Below are 20,735 nucleotides of genomic sequence, written 5' to 3'. Positions count from 1 at the left end.
ATGCTAATTATGGATTTTGTTGTCATTTAGTCATTAATAGAATATTTCTTCTATAAATTTAGTGATAAATACAGTTTAGTCTTTTTCTGTGGGGATTGCAATTTGTAAGTATTCCTTTGGCAACTCATCTTCAAAAGTATCAGCTCTGAATAAGAATGCCATCTATATGTTTTTGTCTCTTCTGCTTAGGATAAAATTTTATATATAAATATAGAAAACTATTTTTGTTGAGATCTGAACCTTATTGGCTGCAAGTATAAGTGATCAGGACAGGTCTCTTAATCAGTCATAAATCATGGTAGTAGCGTTGTAATTTTGTGGTATATTTGAGTCAAAGGACAAAACCAAGTATGCCCAGAAGTGCACTTTATACAGAAATCTGAACATATGTTTAATTCAGAGTAATTTTTGGTTGGGAATTGAGTAATGTCAGTATACATTATAGGTCAGTATGAACATTTTGGTGTCTCCTGGAAAATTCGTCAGATAAATTACAGGGAAATAGTTAAAAAAATCTTAGATGTTTGAAGCTGCCAAATACTTTCCTTTCTAAAATCTGCTTGTGTTATTTTTGAGGAAACACTGGAGGAACCAGATATGAACTGAACAGGGAAGGAAAGCTGTCTGTTTTCTGCATAGTGTTCTGGATAACCTTGCATTTCAGGCAAGGTCTAGCACAGATGTACCCTTAAAGGTTAAGAGTGCTTGCCTGACATGGGTACACCTGTGCTAGATCTCTTCCACCTGAATGGGTTTGAATTCACAGTTTGCATGTTCTGGGCAAGTGACCCAGCTGTCATACCCCCCTGGCATTTTAGAACAAGGTGTTTTTCATTCCTCTTACTGAAGCAGGGCTGCAATGCATCCATAGTTACAAAAGTCACAAAACCAGAAGGGATCAAGCTGAAGGAAGAGCCTTCTCTTCACCGGGAGGAAGCAGGAGGGAGTCCTTCCTTCCTGTATTTCCATAGGCAGAGAGATGCAGAGTTTATAATATAGGAATTGTTTATCTTTAGGTCTCCTGCTTTTTCAGGCTTTGTGTAAACTGTTTTTGTGTACTAAACTGCTAGATATATTTGTCCTTTGAGACTTTTGGGGTTTGCACCTACCCTTCTATGGAAATAAGTCAGCCCAAATCTTTTGACCTTACTGTGTTCATAGACAAGATTTTAAGTATACGTTGATAAATAAATATGCTGTAAAAGAACTCATCTCTGTCCTTAGTCCACAGTATTTCAAATTAATTGAAGAGTGTGTGTCCCAGATAGTGTTACATCGAAGTGGAACAGACCCTGATTTCACGTATCGTAAAAGATTAGATATAAACTTCAGCCACTTAATAGGTAAGTACTATGTTTGGAAATGATTACAGTATCGTACTTCTTTATGTTCCAAAAACCAAGTTAAAGTTATACATGTAATTAAGAATCTTGTGTTCCCTGTACATGTGCAACTGTGTTTGTTTATTTTTTCAAGATATTTGTGTAGATAAAGCAAGATTAGAAGAATGTGAAGAGAGGGCTTCTGAACTTTCCAGAAAAGTAAGTAATTTTTAAGTTATGTGATCATAAGATGGACACAGGGGATTACTTAATAGCTTCATGAATAATGTAACTGAACGTGGCATAGTTTTTAACTTCAAATTTCTGTTAGTTCTATGTTTAAGTGGGAATTTGGATGTTTCTTGTGGACTAGGAAGCAGAGAAAAGTGGTGTAAAGTAGTTAACTTTAGTTGAAAGTCTTTCTACTATTTATTTTAAGGTTTCATGTACAAATCTCCCAAAAATCAACTGAATACTTTATTTGAACATTTATCAGTTTCTTCAACAAGATAAACAGTGGGAGAATAAGAATTGACTCATTTGTATCTACAGATTCTGTATTACTGCACAGCAATTTTTTAAGCTACTCTGTCTAATTCCAACTTAAAATACATGAAGTACTTTATGCCATTTCATATAGTAAAGACTTGTAGTGGTAACAGAGATGGTACTTCCACTCAGTGGATACATGGAAGTTAGAATAGCAGATATGTTGTATGTGTCCTTAGTATTTTTAACACATTAGTTTTAACAAACACAAAAGGAAGAGTTGGAATCTAAAGAAACTATGCAGAACTGACTAGTATCAACAATTTTCTTTTTTTTTTTCTTTTTTTCTTAGTTTGAAAAAGATTTTGTAGTTCATCAGGAGACCCAGGCCCTACTGCAAAAAAAAGAAGAAAGAATCAATGAACTTGAAGCAGAACTGCAAGCTTTTAAATCACAGGTATAAGTCAGTTTAAATGAATTATTGTTTAAATGAAGTATTGTTTTTGAAAGGGACTTCATTTTGCATCTTTTGCAGATTCTGATAGTACAAGTTGAGGGTTTTTCGAAGAATCCTTGTTATTGATTATTATTGACTGTTAGTTTCCTTTATTTCTGTTTTATACAAAGAATTGTAGTGTGACATTAATTAGCTGTTTGAGTTCCCAGATGATCCTTTTTGTGCCTGAGCTCTGTTAATTAAACTAGTTTCTTATGTTTCATTTGGGTTTTGCTTTCAGTGTCATATATTTCCAAAGTAATTAACCACATAGGGTAGTAAGTCTTATGCTTTTAGATTAGCATTCATCACTGTGATCTTTATCCCTCCACAGGAAATTATTCATTACGCAGTTTGGTTTGCTGAAGCCTTACCATGGATATCCAGCAGTGAAAGAAATAACCTGTGGCTGGATAAGAACATTTCCTGATAATTTTTCAATTTTCAAGCATAAATAGATATTTTAAAATGTCATGGAGAGGAATAGTGCAGGTTTTTGAGAGTAATACCTGAGTTAACTTGTAACTGCTTCAGCTCTAAAATCTGTTTAAGGAGACCGTGTGACCAAGTGATTTTTCCTGTGTCTTATTTCCTGGAATAAGAAGCACAGTCTAAAAATGTCTAAAGAAAGACAGCATTGGGAAGACATGCATATAGGAAGGTGATAAAATATATATTTTGATCACAGAGGTTTTTTTATACTTTTGAGCTTGTTTAATTTTCTTAGTGAGGAATATTAGTTTAGCTGTGCTTTGGTCTGTTTGAAAATGTCATTCTAATTCAGGTTTGTGGTCAGAATTAACTGTTAATGTCAAAATCAAACAGACTTTAAAAAAAGCAATTACAAAAATTGTTGCATTCTAAAAAAATAATTTTAGTGAGAGCTGTATATCATTCATTATGAAAGTATTTTTATGTGTGTATCTTGAAAACATACTTAAATACTTTTTGTGAGTGAAATAGGTTTTCTCTCCTATTTTACTTTTTTCTTGTTCAGTGTATTAAATATAACTTTTTTTACATGCAGACAGTGAGCGTAAAATATGATTATACTCACTAATTATCGTACCATGAATTATCTCACTGTTAATGGGATACTTGGAATGTTTTGCAAATATCAAGTATTGATTACTGCAAGTTAGTACTCTTAAATCCGTCTTAAGAGGAATCTTTGGTTTCCATGTGGCATCAGTTGCTACTTAGCATGGCTGCTTCCATCTCTTATGGCTATTTTCCTCCTGATCTTGTTCCTTTACTCTTTTGTTGTATTTGGTATTTGTTCATGTATTTCTTTCGCTATTACAGCCTAATTGTTCCGTGTCTACTTGACAGTGTAAACAATGCATATGTTCTGAAATTCAAAACAATAATACTGTTGTGCATGTATTTATTTGTATTTATTGATATTCAGCTATTTCCTTTAAAAATATTAAATCCCTTGCATATTGTATTTCCCTCCATTTTTAAAAAATAAAAAGGACTGTTTCAGCTCAGAATTATCAGTTGAAAAGTTGATTAATACTATCACCAGTAGATAAATATTTCTTATTTATTCTTTTGTTGTTTTTGTCAGGTACCTATTTATTAATGTTTGAAGGCCTATGATAGAAGTTCGTTACATAGTAGAAACGAATATACTTTTTTAGACTTAGTGCAGTGCTAATAAGCCTATCTTGACACAATATAGATGTCCTTACTATAAAGAATAAGAAGTCAGTGTGTAAGGCAGCTGTATTTTTTGGAAGGAATTTTTTTCATCATTACTTTGTGCTTTCAATTCTGTAGAATGAGAATGCTCCTATATTGGAAAATATCTGTTTTTCAACAGAATTACTAATCTCTTCAGATTCTGCTATTATGTCCTTGGAATGTTTCTCTGTAATCTGTAGGATAAGTAAGAACACTAGAGACTAGGATGTTATTTTTTTTTTAATTTGAGCTAAACCTTGGTAGTCTAGATAAAATTTCATCAAGATACCTATCAGACCCTCCTTAGATCATGATCAGTGAAATATAACAAGTGGGATATAGCATTTCAGTTTGTCATTTTTGGTGTGCACCTGCTGGTCTGAATGTCTGCTTCAAATGTTGAGGCTTCCAATTATGAAATCAAAAGCACATTGGCCTCATTATAGTTCATATTTGTTTGTCATATACAAGAAAAATGGCACTGACTTTCAATTGGCTTGTTGGATTTAGTCTATAAACTGTGATTGTTATGGCATTTTGTTGATAAAAAAAGTGAAACTGAATATTTTCCTTATCAGTATGGCTCCTTGCCACCTGGTTTTCTACCATCAACACGTGGAGATGCATCTGTCGTTCCACTGGAAGCTGCAGGACCACATCAATTTCCGCCCCCTCCTCCTCCACCACTGCCTTCTAACGGAGCAATTCCACCACCACCACCTCCCCCTCCTCCTCCACCACTTTTGAATGGCTTGGGAATTCCTCTGGCTTTTGGTGGTGCTCCTCTGCCACCGCCTCTACCAGGCCTGCCTGGAGCACAGTGGTCTCCACCTTCATGTACTTTACCATTTGGAATGAAGCCTAAAAAAGAATTCAGACCTGAGGTTACCATGAAAAGACTCAACTGGTCCAAGGTAGTACTGATTAATGGCAAATACTTGATGTAAGATCTTACATAGAGCTTAGGGCAAATAGATTCTCAGGAGTAAGACTATATAGAGCAATTGATACATTAGTTAAAATTATGTAAGATACAAATACTTTCTGACTTTAGTTTTCATTGTTTTCTGAAAACTGTGTTTCATTGACTCATGAATTGTCTGGGCAATTATCTGTTAACTTTCTGACATGCCTGGAAAAGTCAGTTCTGGTCTAGAATAATACAACCTTGATACCAGCATGCTTCCTGGGTCCTACTATACCTTGTATTTTCGCAAACTGTTTACATTGGATCAGTCACTGCACTATACTGATAGCTATACAGTTTCCAAACGAGCATCTTGCATCTATCTAGCCTGAACTGTGGGAAGAAGCATTGCAGGTCTCTCCATTTGTCCTTAGTGTAAATGTACTTATGTAAATATAATGGTTGAAAAAAATAAAGAGTCCTCTTTTTTTTTTTTTTTTTGTTTTTTTTTTCTTTTTCTCCTTTGTGACAGAATCAAGTATACCAGGACTATCAATCTACTGAGTTTTGGACACTATAATTATTTAGACCAAAATGAGTCAGTAAAAAGATTTTCAGAGTTTTATGAAGCAATCAAAGCTACAATCTAAAAAGTAAGGTACTTAATATCTAGTTAAACCAGCTGCATTCAGAGACTATCTAAAGTTTACCCACGTTTTAAATCTAGACCAAAGATAATTTGCTACACTTAGACCTTGGATAACAGAGTATATTGTCTGTATTGTTAGAATCAGTTTGTCCAAAAACACACTGTAAGCATTATCATCTTCAATCAGAAATATCTTAACAATTCTAAAGGTGAGTTTATATAACAAAAGTTCATGTGTTTTACAGAGCTCTTATGTATTTCATTTGCTTTAGACTCTACAGAGCACAGTCTCTGCATAGTATCAAAGTAATTAATAAAATTTTGGTTTGTCTCTTGCTTGTAGATCAGGCCTCAGGAAATGACAGAATCCTGTTTTTGGGTTAAGGCAGAAGAGGACAAGTACGAGAACGCTGACATGCTTTGCAAATTGGAACTTACATTTTGTTGTCAAAAACGGGGTAAGTAATTGATTGCTTTAATTTTCAGCTTCTAGAGGTATCTTTAAAATTCTTGGGGCTTAAATATATATATGAAAAAATTCAGAATGTAACATGAATGTTCTGGGTTTTAAGTGGAATGTGTGAAGCAAAAAGTTCGAAAATCCTAGACTGCTTAAAGCAGTAATATTGAACTATTTTACTTAAAGGGTGATAAAAATTGTGTGACCTATAAGGAAAACCTTACCAAAAAAACGCAAGAAGTGCTTCCGGATAATACAGACTTTTATTCAGTCATGTTTGAAAAAATATTTGTAAAATTTTGTCAGAATGCCTTAATAAAATACTGTGACCTAATCTAGAGTCCAGAAGATGATGTGTTTACCCTCAGAAGGCATATGATAATTGATGTGTTTTGGTTCCACAAGGGAGGAGAGTCTTTTAATGAAACTTTCTTACTTTCTGATAAACCTGTAGCAACATAGATCTCTGATATTTTGCTTAGCTTCTTCAGCTTTTAAAGCCTTGTGGAAGAGCAAAATGTTTGACAGTATTCCTGGCTTTAAACCTTTTCTCCCTTTCTGGAAGTAAGTCATCTCACTAGTAGTTTAGGTTATTCTACCACATATATAAAATGCCTGTCTTTCCACTGTTATTTCTTGACATGTGTCCCACCCTCCCCCCCACACTGGTATCAGAGACTTAGTACTTTGGGGCAGCCAAAGGGGTGCAATGATTAATTCCCTTTTCAAATTAAAAAGGCATTATTGTATTTTTAGTTTGTTTTACAAATTTCACTTCGATATTTTTATTTAGTATAGTGCATGGCATTCTCAAGTTTCTGCTTTTTTTTTTTTTTGGTATGCTTTGATGTGTATTATTCAATTTTTTTTTTTTTTTTTACCATAACCAAGAACTTTATTCTGCTTTTGTCAAAGCAGGCTTTTTATGCTCTAGCAGTATTTCTGCTGAGTTGAGTATTACAGTTTATTACTGTTGATACTTAATAATAAGAATGTTGTACAAAGATAAAAAGGCAAGAAAACCTTACAGACCATAAACATTTTTGCTTGAATCTATTAGAATAAGTCTAAAAGATAATTCTGGTGCCTTTATAATGTTAAGAGAATTCCCAAGAATGTTCCCTGATTAATAGGTTGGAAGGTTTAAAAGCCACTGGAGGAAATACTGTTTCCTATGTGTAATTAAATGGTAAAATTTGGGAGACGATGATGTTCAGGCCAAACTTGTTAATGGCTCAGAAGGGGATTGTGAATCTCCACAGACAGTGAGAACACTAGAGTTAACAAGATTAACATCCCTTCGAAGTTTAACTGAATGGACTGAAAACATTGTTTTGACAAAACCTAATAGAAAAGAGTTATTGGATCTACAGTTGAAAAATCAGTGAAGTATACTCTTATACCAAATGGGGGGTGGGGAGAGGGGCTGTTAAAAGGCTATAGCTTGCAGGGACAAATTTAATTTTTTTTTTTTTACAGGTGGAGCTTACTGCTTAATTTCCTGCCCCCCGCCCCCCCCCCCCCCCCCCCCCCCCCCCCCCAAGTTTTGGAATCTCTCTTATCTCACATGGGTGATATGTGTGCGCCATCATCTTAATTTTTCAAAGGAAGCGAAGACACTAAAGATTTTATTTAGAACAGCAAGTACATGTCTAAAGGGCAACATGGAACTAAATTTCATCTTAGTTCAAATGAGTGGTTTACAGAAATTTGCATGAATGCTTAAACACATAAGTAGACAGCACCAGGCATCTCATTAACAGCATGAATTCTAGTACAAAGGGCAGCAAAGTAACTGCTTTTGTTCTCATGACCATGGAGAGAGGGGATGCTTCTTTGTAGCTTATACATAACTTACTGATCATAACAAAACTTGCCAAAGAAATTGGAGACATCCAGTTTTCTTTGCTTCTCAGTCTTGAAGAGATTTAACACCATGCTTTCTAAAGTAGAATCAGCAAGTTATTCACTAGACTCAAATTTGGGAACAGTCCTTGACTATTTCTAAAGCTTTGTCTCTAAAACCAGAAAGACGAGAAGTTGAAAATGATTCTGTAGCCAAATGACAGCATGCAAAGAATGAGCTGGTTTCCACTCTGTTGAAGGGTCTGCTTTATGCACTCTTTTCATTGAAGTCATTGTGTAAGAAGAGGTATCTAGTTGTGGAAGCAGGGACCAGAATGTTCAATGATGCTTTAAGTGAATCTTGTTCTGATTAAGTAAAATCAGATTGAAGTACTCAAATGTTCAGTTGGTGCACTTTGCCAGCTGATGTGCCAAAAGTGTTTCAGTGTTGATCCAGAAGAGGAAGTCTTATGTCTATGTAAATAATCCATTAGGAACACAGAACAGTATAGAATAGATTTGAAGCTTTAGCAGATGTTTGTATAGAAGTTATAAATTATTTTGATTCTGAATGGGTACTGAAGCAATTGAAATAACTGAAGATGTTACGGAGGTATGAAAGAAATATTACTGCAAGAATAAAAAAGTAAAAGAGTGTCTAGCTTCAGAGTGTTGGAAAAATAGTGAGTAGTAACATGGAACAAAGACTATACACGGAGAAAAAAAATCACTCTTGTTGAGGATGTCCAGAGACATGTCAGAGACATGTCTTTGAATCATGGAATTATTTACTTTGGAAGGCACCTCTGAAGGTCATCTGGTCCAGTCACCTTCATAAAAGGACCGGTCTAGTTCATGTTGCTTGGGGCTTTGTCCGGCTGAGTTTGAGAGATCCCTAAAGATGGAGATGTATGGATGGACAACCTGTTCCCATGTTTGTCACTGTTGCGGTGAAATTTCTTTCATAACATCTTGTTGGAATATCTCTTGTTGCAACTTGCGTCTGTTGCCTCTTGCTCATTGTGCACCTCCCAGAAGAATCTGGCTCCCTCTTATTTGTAGCCTTCTGTTAGGTAGTTCAAGACAGCAGTAACAGTTCCTTTGTCCTTTATCCTTCTCAAGACTGGCAGCTCTCTCAGCCTTTCTGTCTGCATCTTATGTTTCAGCCTTCCAATCATCTTGATGGTTTTCCGCTGTGCTCATTCCAATATATCTATATTTTTCTTGAAGTGGGGAACCCCAAACTGAAAAAGTACTCCAGATACTTCTCCCTGAGAGAGAAGGGGAGTAGAGGGAAATAATCACTTGTTTGACCTGCTGACAACAGTCTTGGTAACTTACCGGGGGAAGTGTTTTCACTATGCTGCTTGTTTAATAATAATAAAGATAGTGATAATGATGAGTCCATGTAAGGGCTATGAGTGGTATAGGGTATTTTCTCTTCATTCTTTTACTTGTTATAAAGCTGTTTTTGTCACTTTGCAGAAATTGAACCATTTTGTGAAAGCAACGTGTTTTATAAAAATTAAAACTTTGAGATGGAATCGTGAGAAGTATCAAAGCATCAATTGCTGATGGTATTCTTGTAGCAACTTACTGAAGACAAAGTGTAGTTTATTCTTGTCTCAGAATAAATTTGTAGTCTTAAAGAAATCTAAGATTATATATATGAAAGAAGTAGGCAAGGGTATAATGGAAAACCAACTCCTTTGTTATAAAACCATATAGATTTACTGCTACACAGGGAATGTGGGAGGAGAATATTAGTTCGGAATCTGGAAATACAGGTCAGTGTGTTGATGGAATATTGTCAATGTGAATACTTGAGAAAAGATTTCATTGTGACTGAAGAGTGTACATACATTTAAAATATTTGCAAGAAAACATGAGAGTTTATTGTGAGATGCCCCAAGAAACAAACAAACAAAAGATTCTGGAACCCTCAAATCTTTAGCTTTGTGTCAGCAGCTAAAAGAATAAAATTAAGGAGTAAAGTCACTGCCTTAAAGACATCAGCGTGGAAGTGAGGAGTGCTGCATGGCTCTCTCCTTGGCAGGGTGGGGTGGGGTGTGTGTGGTGTGTGTGTGGAGAAAAAGTAATTCAGAATTTCTGAAAATAAGGTGATGAATGTGAATAGTTTGCATGAATGATCTTTGGTTTTCTGATAACTTTTCTTTTTAAAGGCAAAATGAAGGATTGGTATGAAGGGTAGTTAGAGACTTGAAAGAGAAAGAAATAATAAGAAATATCAAGTGTTTAAGATTTATCAGGTTTATACTCATGGCTGCACATCAGTGAAGAAAATCTGAAAACCCTTTTTGGCAACAATGGTATCAAAGGAATGTCATACTATAATTCTTTGAAAACATTAAACTGAATATATGACTTAAAGTTAACTGGTATGTGAAATACTGAGTAGCAGAGCTGGAGCAAACCTTATATGTGCTTTTCTATTATCTTAAGCCTAAAAAATAAGATGAACAAACCAAAATGCTCATTATCGTATGACAACTGCTTTATAATAGGTGTGTTGGAAGTCTGATGGAAGGAGAATAATCACTGGTGTATGATGTTAATATGCTGCCAACTTTGCTGGAATGATTAGATGTACAGGCAGGGGAGTGGCACTTTGCATAAAAGATAGCATGAAGTGTAGCAGCATGAAAATCTTGTTGGGGGGAAGAAGCCTACTGTGCAAAACTTTGTGAATGGAAATTACTTCTAATAATGTAATATTATACTGTATTAATAGCTCTCGGATCAGATAATGTTTGTGATGAGAAAATGTTAAGTGAGATTAGAGAAGCTGCAAATTTTGTGGCAATAAAGTGGGATATTTAACTACCTGCATATGGGTTGAATTGGTTGCTCATCAGGATGTTATGACAAGATAAAAGCTTTGGATGCAAAAAAAAGACTGTTTCCAATATTCCTGTAACCAATGTGAAAAGGAACTGTTCTGGGAATGGGCTTGAGTCATGCACAGGGCCTAGGAGATCAGAGTAAGAGAGGAGGAAAGAATGATCACTATCTTAATGTTGTATCAGAAGAGAACAATCCAGGTAAATCTATTATACAAGTATTCAACTGTAGGACAGGGAACTGAATGAAAGATGCAGATGGTCAAGCAAGCAAGATACCCATGCCTACTAGCAACCCAGAGGCTATTCTGAAAATACTGTCTTAAAGATTTGAGTAAACTTTGTACTGTAATTCAGAAAAAGCCCAACTAAAGCTATGGGGTAAAAAATGTGTGTGACTCGATAGGAAAGTTAAAGACAGTATTGCAAGGAAAAGGATAGTATTAAAAATGTGGAAGGCCTGCCCAAACTCATTAAATGTAGCTAGATAATTGTAAACAGGACATTCTTCACATACTCTTTTAGAATTCTGAATTTCTTGCGAAGGATCCTTCAGCTGATATTGAAAAGTGTATTTAATTTTTTGAAAATGAGGTTAGCTAGGGAATTGGTGGGACCACTTGGTGACAACTTCAAAAGTTCAGCAGGTTCAAAGAACATCAGACAAATTCAGGTGTAATAGGTCCAAAAGTAATAGGAAAGAATGTATTTGTAGGAAGAGGAGCTTCCTCTTTTGGGAAGTGAGGAGAATGGATGATAAGTAATAATAATGCTGGCATAGTGTCTTTTTAAGTAACATCTCTTACTGCAGCTCTTGGAGAGAGAGAGTGCTGGGCTAGAGGGATCACTGGTCAGACCCAGTAGGGCATTTATTAGGTTCTTAATCATGGATATAAGAGTGCCTGTTTGCTTGGAGTACCTTCAAGCTACAATGTTTAAGACTTACAGTGCTGAAATACGGTAAGTTTTTATCTGCAAATGCTTGGTCTTATCACTTATAGAAGGGAGAAGAGTAATGAAGCACCTATAAGAAATGTACTTAGTTTGTGGAGATACTTTGAAGAGTACTGGTGTGGAGAAGATATAGTAATAAGTTGGTGGAAGGCTGTGAATAAGTGTAATTAATGTAGTGAGACTGTAGTAGTTAGGCTTAATGTGGGATATGTGTTCAGGATAACTCAAGAGACAACCAGCTACATGTTGCTCAAAGTCATCCTTTGGGTGCTTGATGTGGTTTGCCAAAGGTGATTCCAAGACTTAGGAGATTGTACGGAGTGTACAAGAAAGCAACTTCTAACCAAAAAGAAATCTTTGGAAGCATTTAATGATAAAATGACAATTTGTTTCATGTATGCAAAATATAAGAAAGGTAGTAGTTTTCTGAAATACATGCTTTATAATTAGTGTGCTGTGTTTATAAATATCCTATTAATAAGTTGATTTGACTTAATCCAATGAATGGTTTTTTTTTTACATAACTGTTATGTTTAAAGCGTTAAAGTCCAAGTGAGAATTAGAAATTGCAGATCAAACATACAAGAAACCACTCCTAAATTCTTCATGATGTTTACCAATATGCAGACAACTGCAGTTAACGGGAGATGGCATGGAAAATTAGAAATTTACTCTTCTTTCTTTTCTAGATATCAAAGGGAACTGATCTAGTAAACTTGAGAGAGGAAGATTGCTTGATCTCTCTTTTTTTTTTTTTTTTTTTTTTTTTAAATCAACTGGGACAGATTTTCATCCTAATCTTATTCAAGATGGCAGTGTCTGATTCCATCACACCAAAGCTCCTGCCAGACTTGACTATTCAGAAATAAAGCACTTCTATGGGAGTGCTATCTCTGTTGGCACTTGTCTTGAAAAGATCAATATAGTTCTCTCTCTTTTTTTTTCTTTTTTTTTTCTTTTTTCTTTCCCCCCCTTCCCTGTATACTCTGCAAGAAAAACCATCAAGGCCTAAACAGCTATGGTATCAACCAAGTCTCAAACATTTTAAACCAGAAAAGAGAGTAAATGCCAGCAAGAGGGTCAAATCAGCAACATAAATTAGTTTAGTGCTGTATTTGACACACCACAGCCTACCCAGCATAAGCCATAGAACTTGTCGTCAGGCACCTCAAGGGTTAGGTGGAGTCCAGTGTCCTCATACTTTCCTCCTCTGGAGGAGGATTTACACAGAAGTTGCTCCAAACTGTGCTTCTTACAGAATCTTATTATTAGAAACCTGTGAGACTGCCAACAATATAGTAACTTCTGCTAATAATATAGCACTAAGTAACTTGAGTTACCTTTTAATGTAGCTGTGTGCAAGTAGAAGTAAAGCCTGCTATGTGTTTAAGTTTGGCTGCCTTGCAGTATCACCCTAACTACCCTTTAAACAAAATTTATTCTAAAAGATTTTTGTATATAAAATGAAAAAGGAAAAAAAAAATCATTCTCAAGAATTCAGGAGTAAGTTATAGGCGTTTCCGAGGGACAGCAACCAATCACTTCTATAAAACACTGAAATGTCAATGGTATCTTGCAATTTCAGTATGTCATCTTTCCATGGAGGGAAGGGATGGTATATTTACTGTTGCATTGGTAGTAAATGTATTAGTTGTTTCTATTCTTAACAGATAGAATGATCTGTGCTCTTATCTTATTTAGATATTTGTATCAAATATATTTATGTACAGATTGATATATAAGAATCAGTGAATGAATATACTTCTGTGGTGGGTTGATCTTGGCTGGCTGCCAGATGCCCACCCAGCCGCTCTCTAATAAAATGGAAAAGCTCATGCATTGAGTTAAAGACAGGGAGATCACTCACCAATTACTGTCACAGACAAAACAGACCCAGTTTTCGGAAAATTAATTCAACTTACTTTCTCTAATGTTCTATCACAGATAGGAGAAACCTTCAGTTGTTTAGACTGTTAAATGTATTTAAAGAAGTGGGATGTGAATAACGCCTAAAACTTGACTTTCATATCCCGATAACTCCATGAATATGTGGCAAAAAAAATGGAAAACCCAAAGAGGACATTAACATACCAATGATTGGAATAGTCTGGCAATAGCATTTGCTTTGTAGTTTGATTCTTTTTGAAGCTATAAATTGTAGCATCTTTTTCTCTTTAATCTCTTTGGCAAATTCTTAGGATGAAGTCTCCCTTGAATTAATTATTAATTATTGAATGACTGTGTCATCAGTACCCTAATCTGAGTACGTCAGAATCATCAGTAACATCAGATCATTATTCTGGTAGGACTGTAGAAAAGAGGCAGTCTATCGGGAGATGTTATAAATAGTTTTAGAAAAACTTTTGTTGCTAGGAAGGGTACTTTGACTTGTATTTGCAGTTAGGAAATACTTTGTCAGATAGTGAAAGGGTATTGTTGAAGAGTTTGTTACAGCACTTGTAAGTAACTACCTAAGCACAGTGTTAATTTTACCTTAATTTTAACTTAACTTTAATTTTTTTGCTTTATGGCAGAGTTGCAGTATGTGTTGTTATTATTAGGTGATTGGTTCTTATGTTCTACACACAGACTATTTATTATTTCCTCTCAGCTTCAAAATGGATTGAGTGCTTTCCTTTCTCCTCAGTGAAGTGCCTTAAAGGAGTAGTTCCTGTAGTTCACCTTTACCTTTTTCTTTCAAAGTGATTTTTTTTTTTTGTAGTTGATTTCTACCCAAAATCCAATATTAGTCTGCAGTCAGCTCATGTTTGATGAAAATATAACAGTATATTCAGGCTAACAAAAGCACTCCACTCACATTTCACAACACTGTGGTAGGAAAAGCCTTCGAGGGCTTGATGTTTGAGAAGCAACAAGAGTGTTCCTTTATTGATTTCTAGTAGAGAATGTTTTTACAATGTGAATAAGTAAAATCTTAGAGGAGATAGATATTATTTTCATGTGTCCAGAGAGGAAAAAAGTCTGCTTGGTATCATAAGTCCTAAACCATAAATACCAATGGAATGAAAAAACAGGTTTGGAACTTAAAATGTAAGTTAAAGGAGGTCATCACACTGCCCCTGCTCAGTCTAATAATTTTGTTTATTTAATGGAAAACGCTCACTTTAACAACTTATATGTTTGTCCCTATACCAGCAAGGATCTTCCAAGAATTAATTTGCTAGTGTTTGTGTCACACACGAGGTATGAAACTCTATACACCTCTGTCGTGGTTTAACCCCAGCCGACAGCTAAGCACCACGCAGCCGGTTGCTCACTGTCCCCCCACCCCTGGGATGGGGGAGAGAATCAGGAAAAAAAACTCGTGAGTTGAGATAAAGACAGTTTAATAGGACAGAAAGGAATGAAAAACAATGATAATGATAATAATAATAATATGACAATAGCAATACTAAAAGAATTAAACTATACAAAGTAAGTGGTGCACAATGCAATTGCTCACCACTCGTTGACCGATGCCCAGTTAGTTCCCAAGCCGCGATCCCCCCTCCCAGTTAACTCCCCCCAGTTTATATACTGGGCATGATGTCATATGGTATGGAATAGCTCTTTGGCCAGTTTGGGTCACCTGTCCTGATGGTGTCCCCTCCCAGCTTCTTGTGCCCCTCCAGCCTTCTTGCTGGCTGGGCATGAGAAGCTGAAAAATCCTTGACTTAGTATAAACACTACTTAGCAACAACTAAAAACATCGGTGTGTTATCAACATTATTTTCCTACTAAATCCAAAACACAGCACTATACCAGCTACTAGGAAGAAAATTAACTCTGTCCTAGCCGAAACCAGGACAACCTCCTACAAACCATTTTCATGGATTTTACCTCCTTTTTAGTTTTGTTACATTTTTATGTACTAAGTGCTTTTGATGAATTTCTAATCTAATGTTACAAGCATTTATATCTGACTAAAGGTAACACTATATTTGAGTGCAATAAAATCTTCATTACAACAGTGCCTTTATTGTAGCCTTTTTTCATTGTGAGCTGACAAAAATAATTTAAATGCAAGAAATGTTTAACAAACCTTATTTGGCAAACCTTCAAAGTCACTGTTGATGAAAATTATTAGCATTTAAATTTCCATGAGCACTACTTTTTGTCCTTTAGAAACTCTACCATTTAGTTTCTCAGTGAATGGCTTGATTCAGAGAAAATTCATTTCAAGGAGAATTCATTTTTAAAAAACAAAAAAATCAAACAAGGAGATTATGTGTTAATGGAGCAGTGACTTCCAATTAGGCAACTGTTAGACAGTACTTGGGTAGACACTGGTATGCCATGCAGAATATAGCAGTATATTTGGCAGAGCCTTTGGTTCTGTTTGCATTTTATCTGGTTCTGCTGGAACAACATTTTAATTTATTCATGTGCAAAAGGTGGTTATAGACATCTTTTTTCCTTGCCCACTAAGATTACATATTCCTCTTTACCTACTAGCCCTGTGTAAATATGATCTGACCTTATCTAATATATAACTTCTTTTCTTAATTAAAGTGGGGTCTTACATAAAAAACAGTAAGTTGATTACTTCATGTGAACTTTTGAGAAACAGACTTCCATTGTAGGTTGCTGTTCTCCGTGTGATCTCTACACGATAAATCTCATACAGTTTCTCCATTCTAAATAGGTTCTTCTAGTCTGTAAATATCTTGCCTTGATAATTTCCTGACGGACTTTTTAATGAAACTCTCTCAATGCATTGTATGAAACAAACATCACCATAAAGGATGTGTATTCTGTAAATGTCCTGTAGATGGGGTTCCCCGCCCCCTCCATTAATAGCAATCAGTTTCTGAAGGTTATGTAAGAATGGAGAGAACTTAATTGATCTGAGATGGTAGGATTTTTTGGGGGGGGTTAAATCAGAGTTTTAACAAAACATTCTTTTACATAAGATAAAATCCAGTTCAGCATTCTGAAAACTTTCCTAATAGGACAGGATGTGTTTGCATGATTTATTATTGTTATTATTGTCTGGCACAATAATTAAGTATTTACAGTGAAACAGTAGTTGTGTTTTCAGATACTTTCTTCTTCTGGATCAGTTTGTTGCTTTCAGTTTCATTTAAATTAAGAGAATGAAGACACTGGACAACATATTCTGTAGCTTTTAACAACTTTGTATGTCTGTTTTACAGCTTTGCTTCCCCACTCTTCCTATTTTTACAAGTTAGTGGGGCATTGCTTTTCTTTTTAACTCACAAGATAGTTCTACAAACTTACTCACCTCTAACAGCACCTGAGTGTTGAAACTTAGAAACCTTATCTGCTCTATTACTCAACTTAACAGTTGTAAAGACTAAATGTTTCCTGCTGTGCAATCTGACTTGTCCTTTGATATAGAAATGCCTCTTTCTAAAATTGTAAATGCATATGTATAGCTGGCAAGGGTAACAAGCTAGAAAGAGCCTACTTAGGGTGACTGCTTATCTTTGCAGTTCCTTGATCGTGCGATGTAATGCCTTGTGGCACTTAAAATTTGGCTGCAATGTACTTGATATATGTGCAGCAAAATGTTGGGGTTTTTTTGTTGTTGTTGCTGGCATTTCAGTGTAAGATCTCAAAGTATTGGGTCATCTATTCGAAACAGTGGGAAGATTGAAAAAGCAACTAAGTGTTCAGCAAGATTGTTTGAATGAAAGCTGCTATCAAAGCTGACAAAATGGAGGGTAGATATAACTGGAATGCGTGAAGAGAAACTCAGATTCAAGGCTCAGTTGCACACTGCAGGAGAAATCTTGGCATGTGGAGTTCAACAGATCTATAATGCTGCTGTGAAAAGAAACAAACCTGGATAGATATAGCTAAAAACAAACTGAGTTAGATCATCCTAACTGCAAAAAGCCAAGAGAGGAAGTTTATTGTCAGTAGTAATCTAGTAGTATGAACTAAATTGCTCTTAATGCTTTGTAGAAGAGAAACAGTAGTGATAAATGGAGGACTGGACTTGGTCAAACTTAAAAAAGGGGAATATAGAATCCATTCGCTGCTACCGGTTGACTCTCAGAAGGCACCTGTGAGTCTTCCTTATTCAGCAAAATAATGGAAGAGATAGTGAGCAAGTGGGGACAAATGGTGAGTTAAGCTGTGCTGTGCAGATGCATGCTTTATAATAAATATAAAGAATCTGAACCACTTGAACAAAAATAGTTTTTCTGAGAACAGAATACCTGTATGCACTGGAAGGAGACAGTTCTGATCTTCAGATTACTGTTGCCGAGAGAACCTGGGAGTATGGACCAGAACTCAAAGTATGAAGCTTATTTGGGACTAAATAAAAGCCTTCCTGAAACAACAGTGGCAAAAATAAGTCAGTATGAAAACAGTAAGAGAAATTAAGGACAAAGGGTTTCTTGTGTCAAGGGGCTATTGTGCCTCTGATTTGTCAAGAAAATACTGTGATTCATTTTGCTAGAACTTTTGCCTACTTTTAGGGTGAAATGGAAATTATATTATGCTTAACTTCCTTAAAAATAATAACAAAAAATTGTTCATTTGTACCACTATCAATGTTTGTTCTGGACTGTCTATATAGCTCTTGGTACTTGTGAGACTCCAGTCTCTGAAGATAAGGCTTATTTTTTGATCACCAGTTGGATTTTTCAGTTTACTCAGGGAAATATTTGTATTCAGTCTTTGTTGGGGGGGGGAAAGTCATATAGATTTAATCCAAGTATAATTCTACTGCAAGAACCACATTTGTTGATAATGATGCTTCCAATAGTTGTATATTCAAGTCAATTAGAATTAATACTTTGTTGCTGTTTACAAGTAGAACTAATAAATAATTTTGATGCATATGAGATTAGGCTAATTCCTCAAAAGTCAGCGAGGTCTAGTGACTAGGTAGTCAACTGTTATGCATACATAAATGTAACGGGAAGAGAGGGATAAAATCCTATTCTACAGCATTGAGAGATGTTAATGTAATCAGTACAGAAAGGACTAAAACTGATGCAAAGCAGACTTACTTTTCCCTTCTTATCTTTCTCCAGCATTTAAAATTTGAGGCTAATACAAACATGTGTGACCAGATAGTAAAAAAATACTATTATTATTTTTGTTGTATGATAAATTATATTTTTCTTTGTAAAAGACGTGTAAAATAACAATCTGCATACTAGACTGATTATTCAGAATCTCTACAATAGAATGTACATCATCTTCAGTCTCTGTCGTGGTTTAACCCCAGCCAGCAGCTAAGCACCACGCAGCCGCTCGCTCACTGCCCCCCCACCCCTGGGATGGGGGAGAGAATCAGGAAAAAAACCCTCGTGAGCTGAGATAAAGACAGTTTAATAGGACAGAAAGGAATGAAAAACAATGATAATGATAATAATAATATGACAAGAGTAATACTAAAAGAATTAAACTATACAAAGCAAGTGGCGCACAATGCAATTGCTTACCACTCGTTGACCGATGCCCAGTTAGTTCCCGAGCCGCGATCCCCCCTCCCAGTTAACTCCCCCCAGTTTATATACTGGGCATGATGTCATATAGTATGGAATAGCTCTTTGGCCAGTTTGGGTCAGCTGTCCTGGCTGTGTCCCCTCCCAGCTTCTTGTGCCCCTCCAGCCTTCTTGCTGGCTGGGCACGAGAAGCTGAAAAATCCTTGACTTAGTATAAACACTACTTAGCAACACCTAAAAACATCAGTGCGTTATCAACATTATTTTCCTACTAAATCCAAAACACAGCACTATACCAGCTACTAGGAAGAAAATTAACTCTGTCCTAGCCGAAACCAGGACAGTCTCACAAAACTATGGCACAGACTTTGAAGAGCAGGAATTCAAGAAACTTTAATGATACGAATTTTGTTTGCCTGAATTGCTGAAGGAATGAGAAGTTTTCTGGACAGAGTTTTAAATGCATGCTAATTAGAAAGTCTTTTAATATTTAGCCTAAAACTATATTCACAGTATTTGTCTGATATGCCAGCTTTGGTAGGTATGTTATATTTTTTGTTATCTATTTTTAATGCAGAAATATGTATCCTCTTTTAACATAAGAGAAGATAACTTGCAGTGAAGTAACACTCAGTTTTGTAGTATGGAGTGGTATTTGTGTTCTCTAGCCAATAAAGGCAAGAATTCACTTGCAATTCCATCATCACCATCATTTAGTCTCTGTCAAATAGCGTGTGAGATACAACAGCATTTTAGTGAGAATGAGCGCTACGGTTCTCTCCGAGTTGCTTTTTAATATAATATTCTGAAATGCTGTATCTTAAAGCTTGCTTGCAGTGGATGCTTTCTCGGTTTGAATCTCTTTCTCTGTTTACGATTGGCTGATCACTTCATTCCTTAATGTACCACAAGAGTGTGTCATAGTACAGTAAATGATCTGTATTACTGAATATCTATTACAGATTTGGTGAAAGATGAGAGAAAACTCTAAGAAATACAAACTTTGGAAGTGACGTCTGGTGTACTTCTGTAATGATGTTGAAGAAATGTGGTTCTGTAATGGGAAGATACATAGGCATGCTTTCAACTAGAAGACTTTTTTGCAATTTTTTTGGAAAAGTGAGGTCAATATTATTTCCTGCAAGTTTGTATTTTCAGTGAAATTAGCAAGTGGCATCTTGTAACCCAGAACCTAGTTTCCTCGTTGATTCCTGTTTGTGTCAGTTTTTTATATTTGTCTTAGGGAAAGCTTTTAACAGAATATTTTTATTTAAAGAAAATTGTAGCATTTTGTTAGCTATTTATGAAGAATAGTACACTGAATATTAAATCTTTGAGTATATTTAAATATTTCTAAGTACTTAGGCTGTGAATTAATGGAAGAGGTTCTTTTGTGGGTTAGAAATCGTGTACCTAAATTACTAAATTTACTTCACTCTTTTCATTTTTTTTTTTATGGTAGTGATTAAAACCTTTTAATGTGCAAATTGTGAAATACTGTTCTAAGATCAGAATACTGATGTGTTCTTGAAAAATTGTGCTGTGGATTCCAATATAGTTTCCAGTTATACTCTCCAGTTCTGAGGAAAAAGTTAAGGTGATTTACACACGTTTAGTGTGCATCCTGTTTATT

The 20,735-nt window shown here is 35.5% G+C and overlaps 1 protein-coding gene across 1 annotated transcript in view; it reads left to right on the top strand.

The window, feature by feature from the left end:
• DIAPH3 (diaphanous related formin 3) overlaps positions 1–20,735 on the top strand; it is a 250,366-nt gene that overhangs the window by 59,907 nt on the left and 169,724 nt on the right. The window contains exons 13-17 of the mRNA XM_050905747.1: positions 1,225–1,343; positions 1,477–1,541; positions 2,164–2,268; positions 4,575–4,910; positions 5,896–6,010. Of these exons, the coding sequence (XP_050761704.1) occupies positions 1,225–1,343; positions 1,477–1,541; positions 2,164–2,268; positions 4,575–4,910; positions 5,896–6,010 (740 nt within the window). The remainder of the gene's footprint in view (positions 1–1,224; positions 1,344–1,476; positions 1,542–2,163; positions 2,269–4,574; positions 4,911–5,895; positions 6,011–20,735) is intronic.

Source organism: Gymnogyps californianus, chromosome 1 (genome assembly GCF_018139145.2).
Source record: "Gymnogyps californianus isolate 813 chromosome 1, ASM1813914v2, whole genome shotgun sequence".
NCBI lineage: Eukaryota > Metazoa > Chordata > Aves > Accipitriformes > Cathartidae > Gymnogyps > Gymnogyps californianus.
This window is presented reverse-complemented; position numbering and strand designations above follow the sequence as displayed.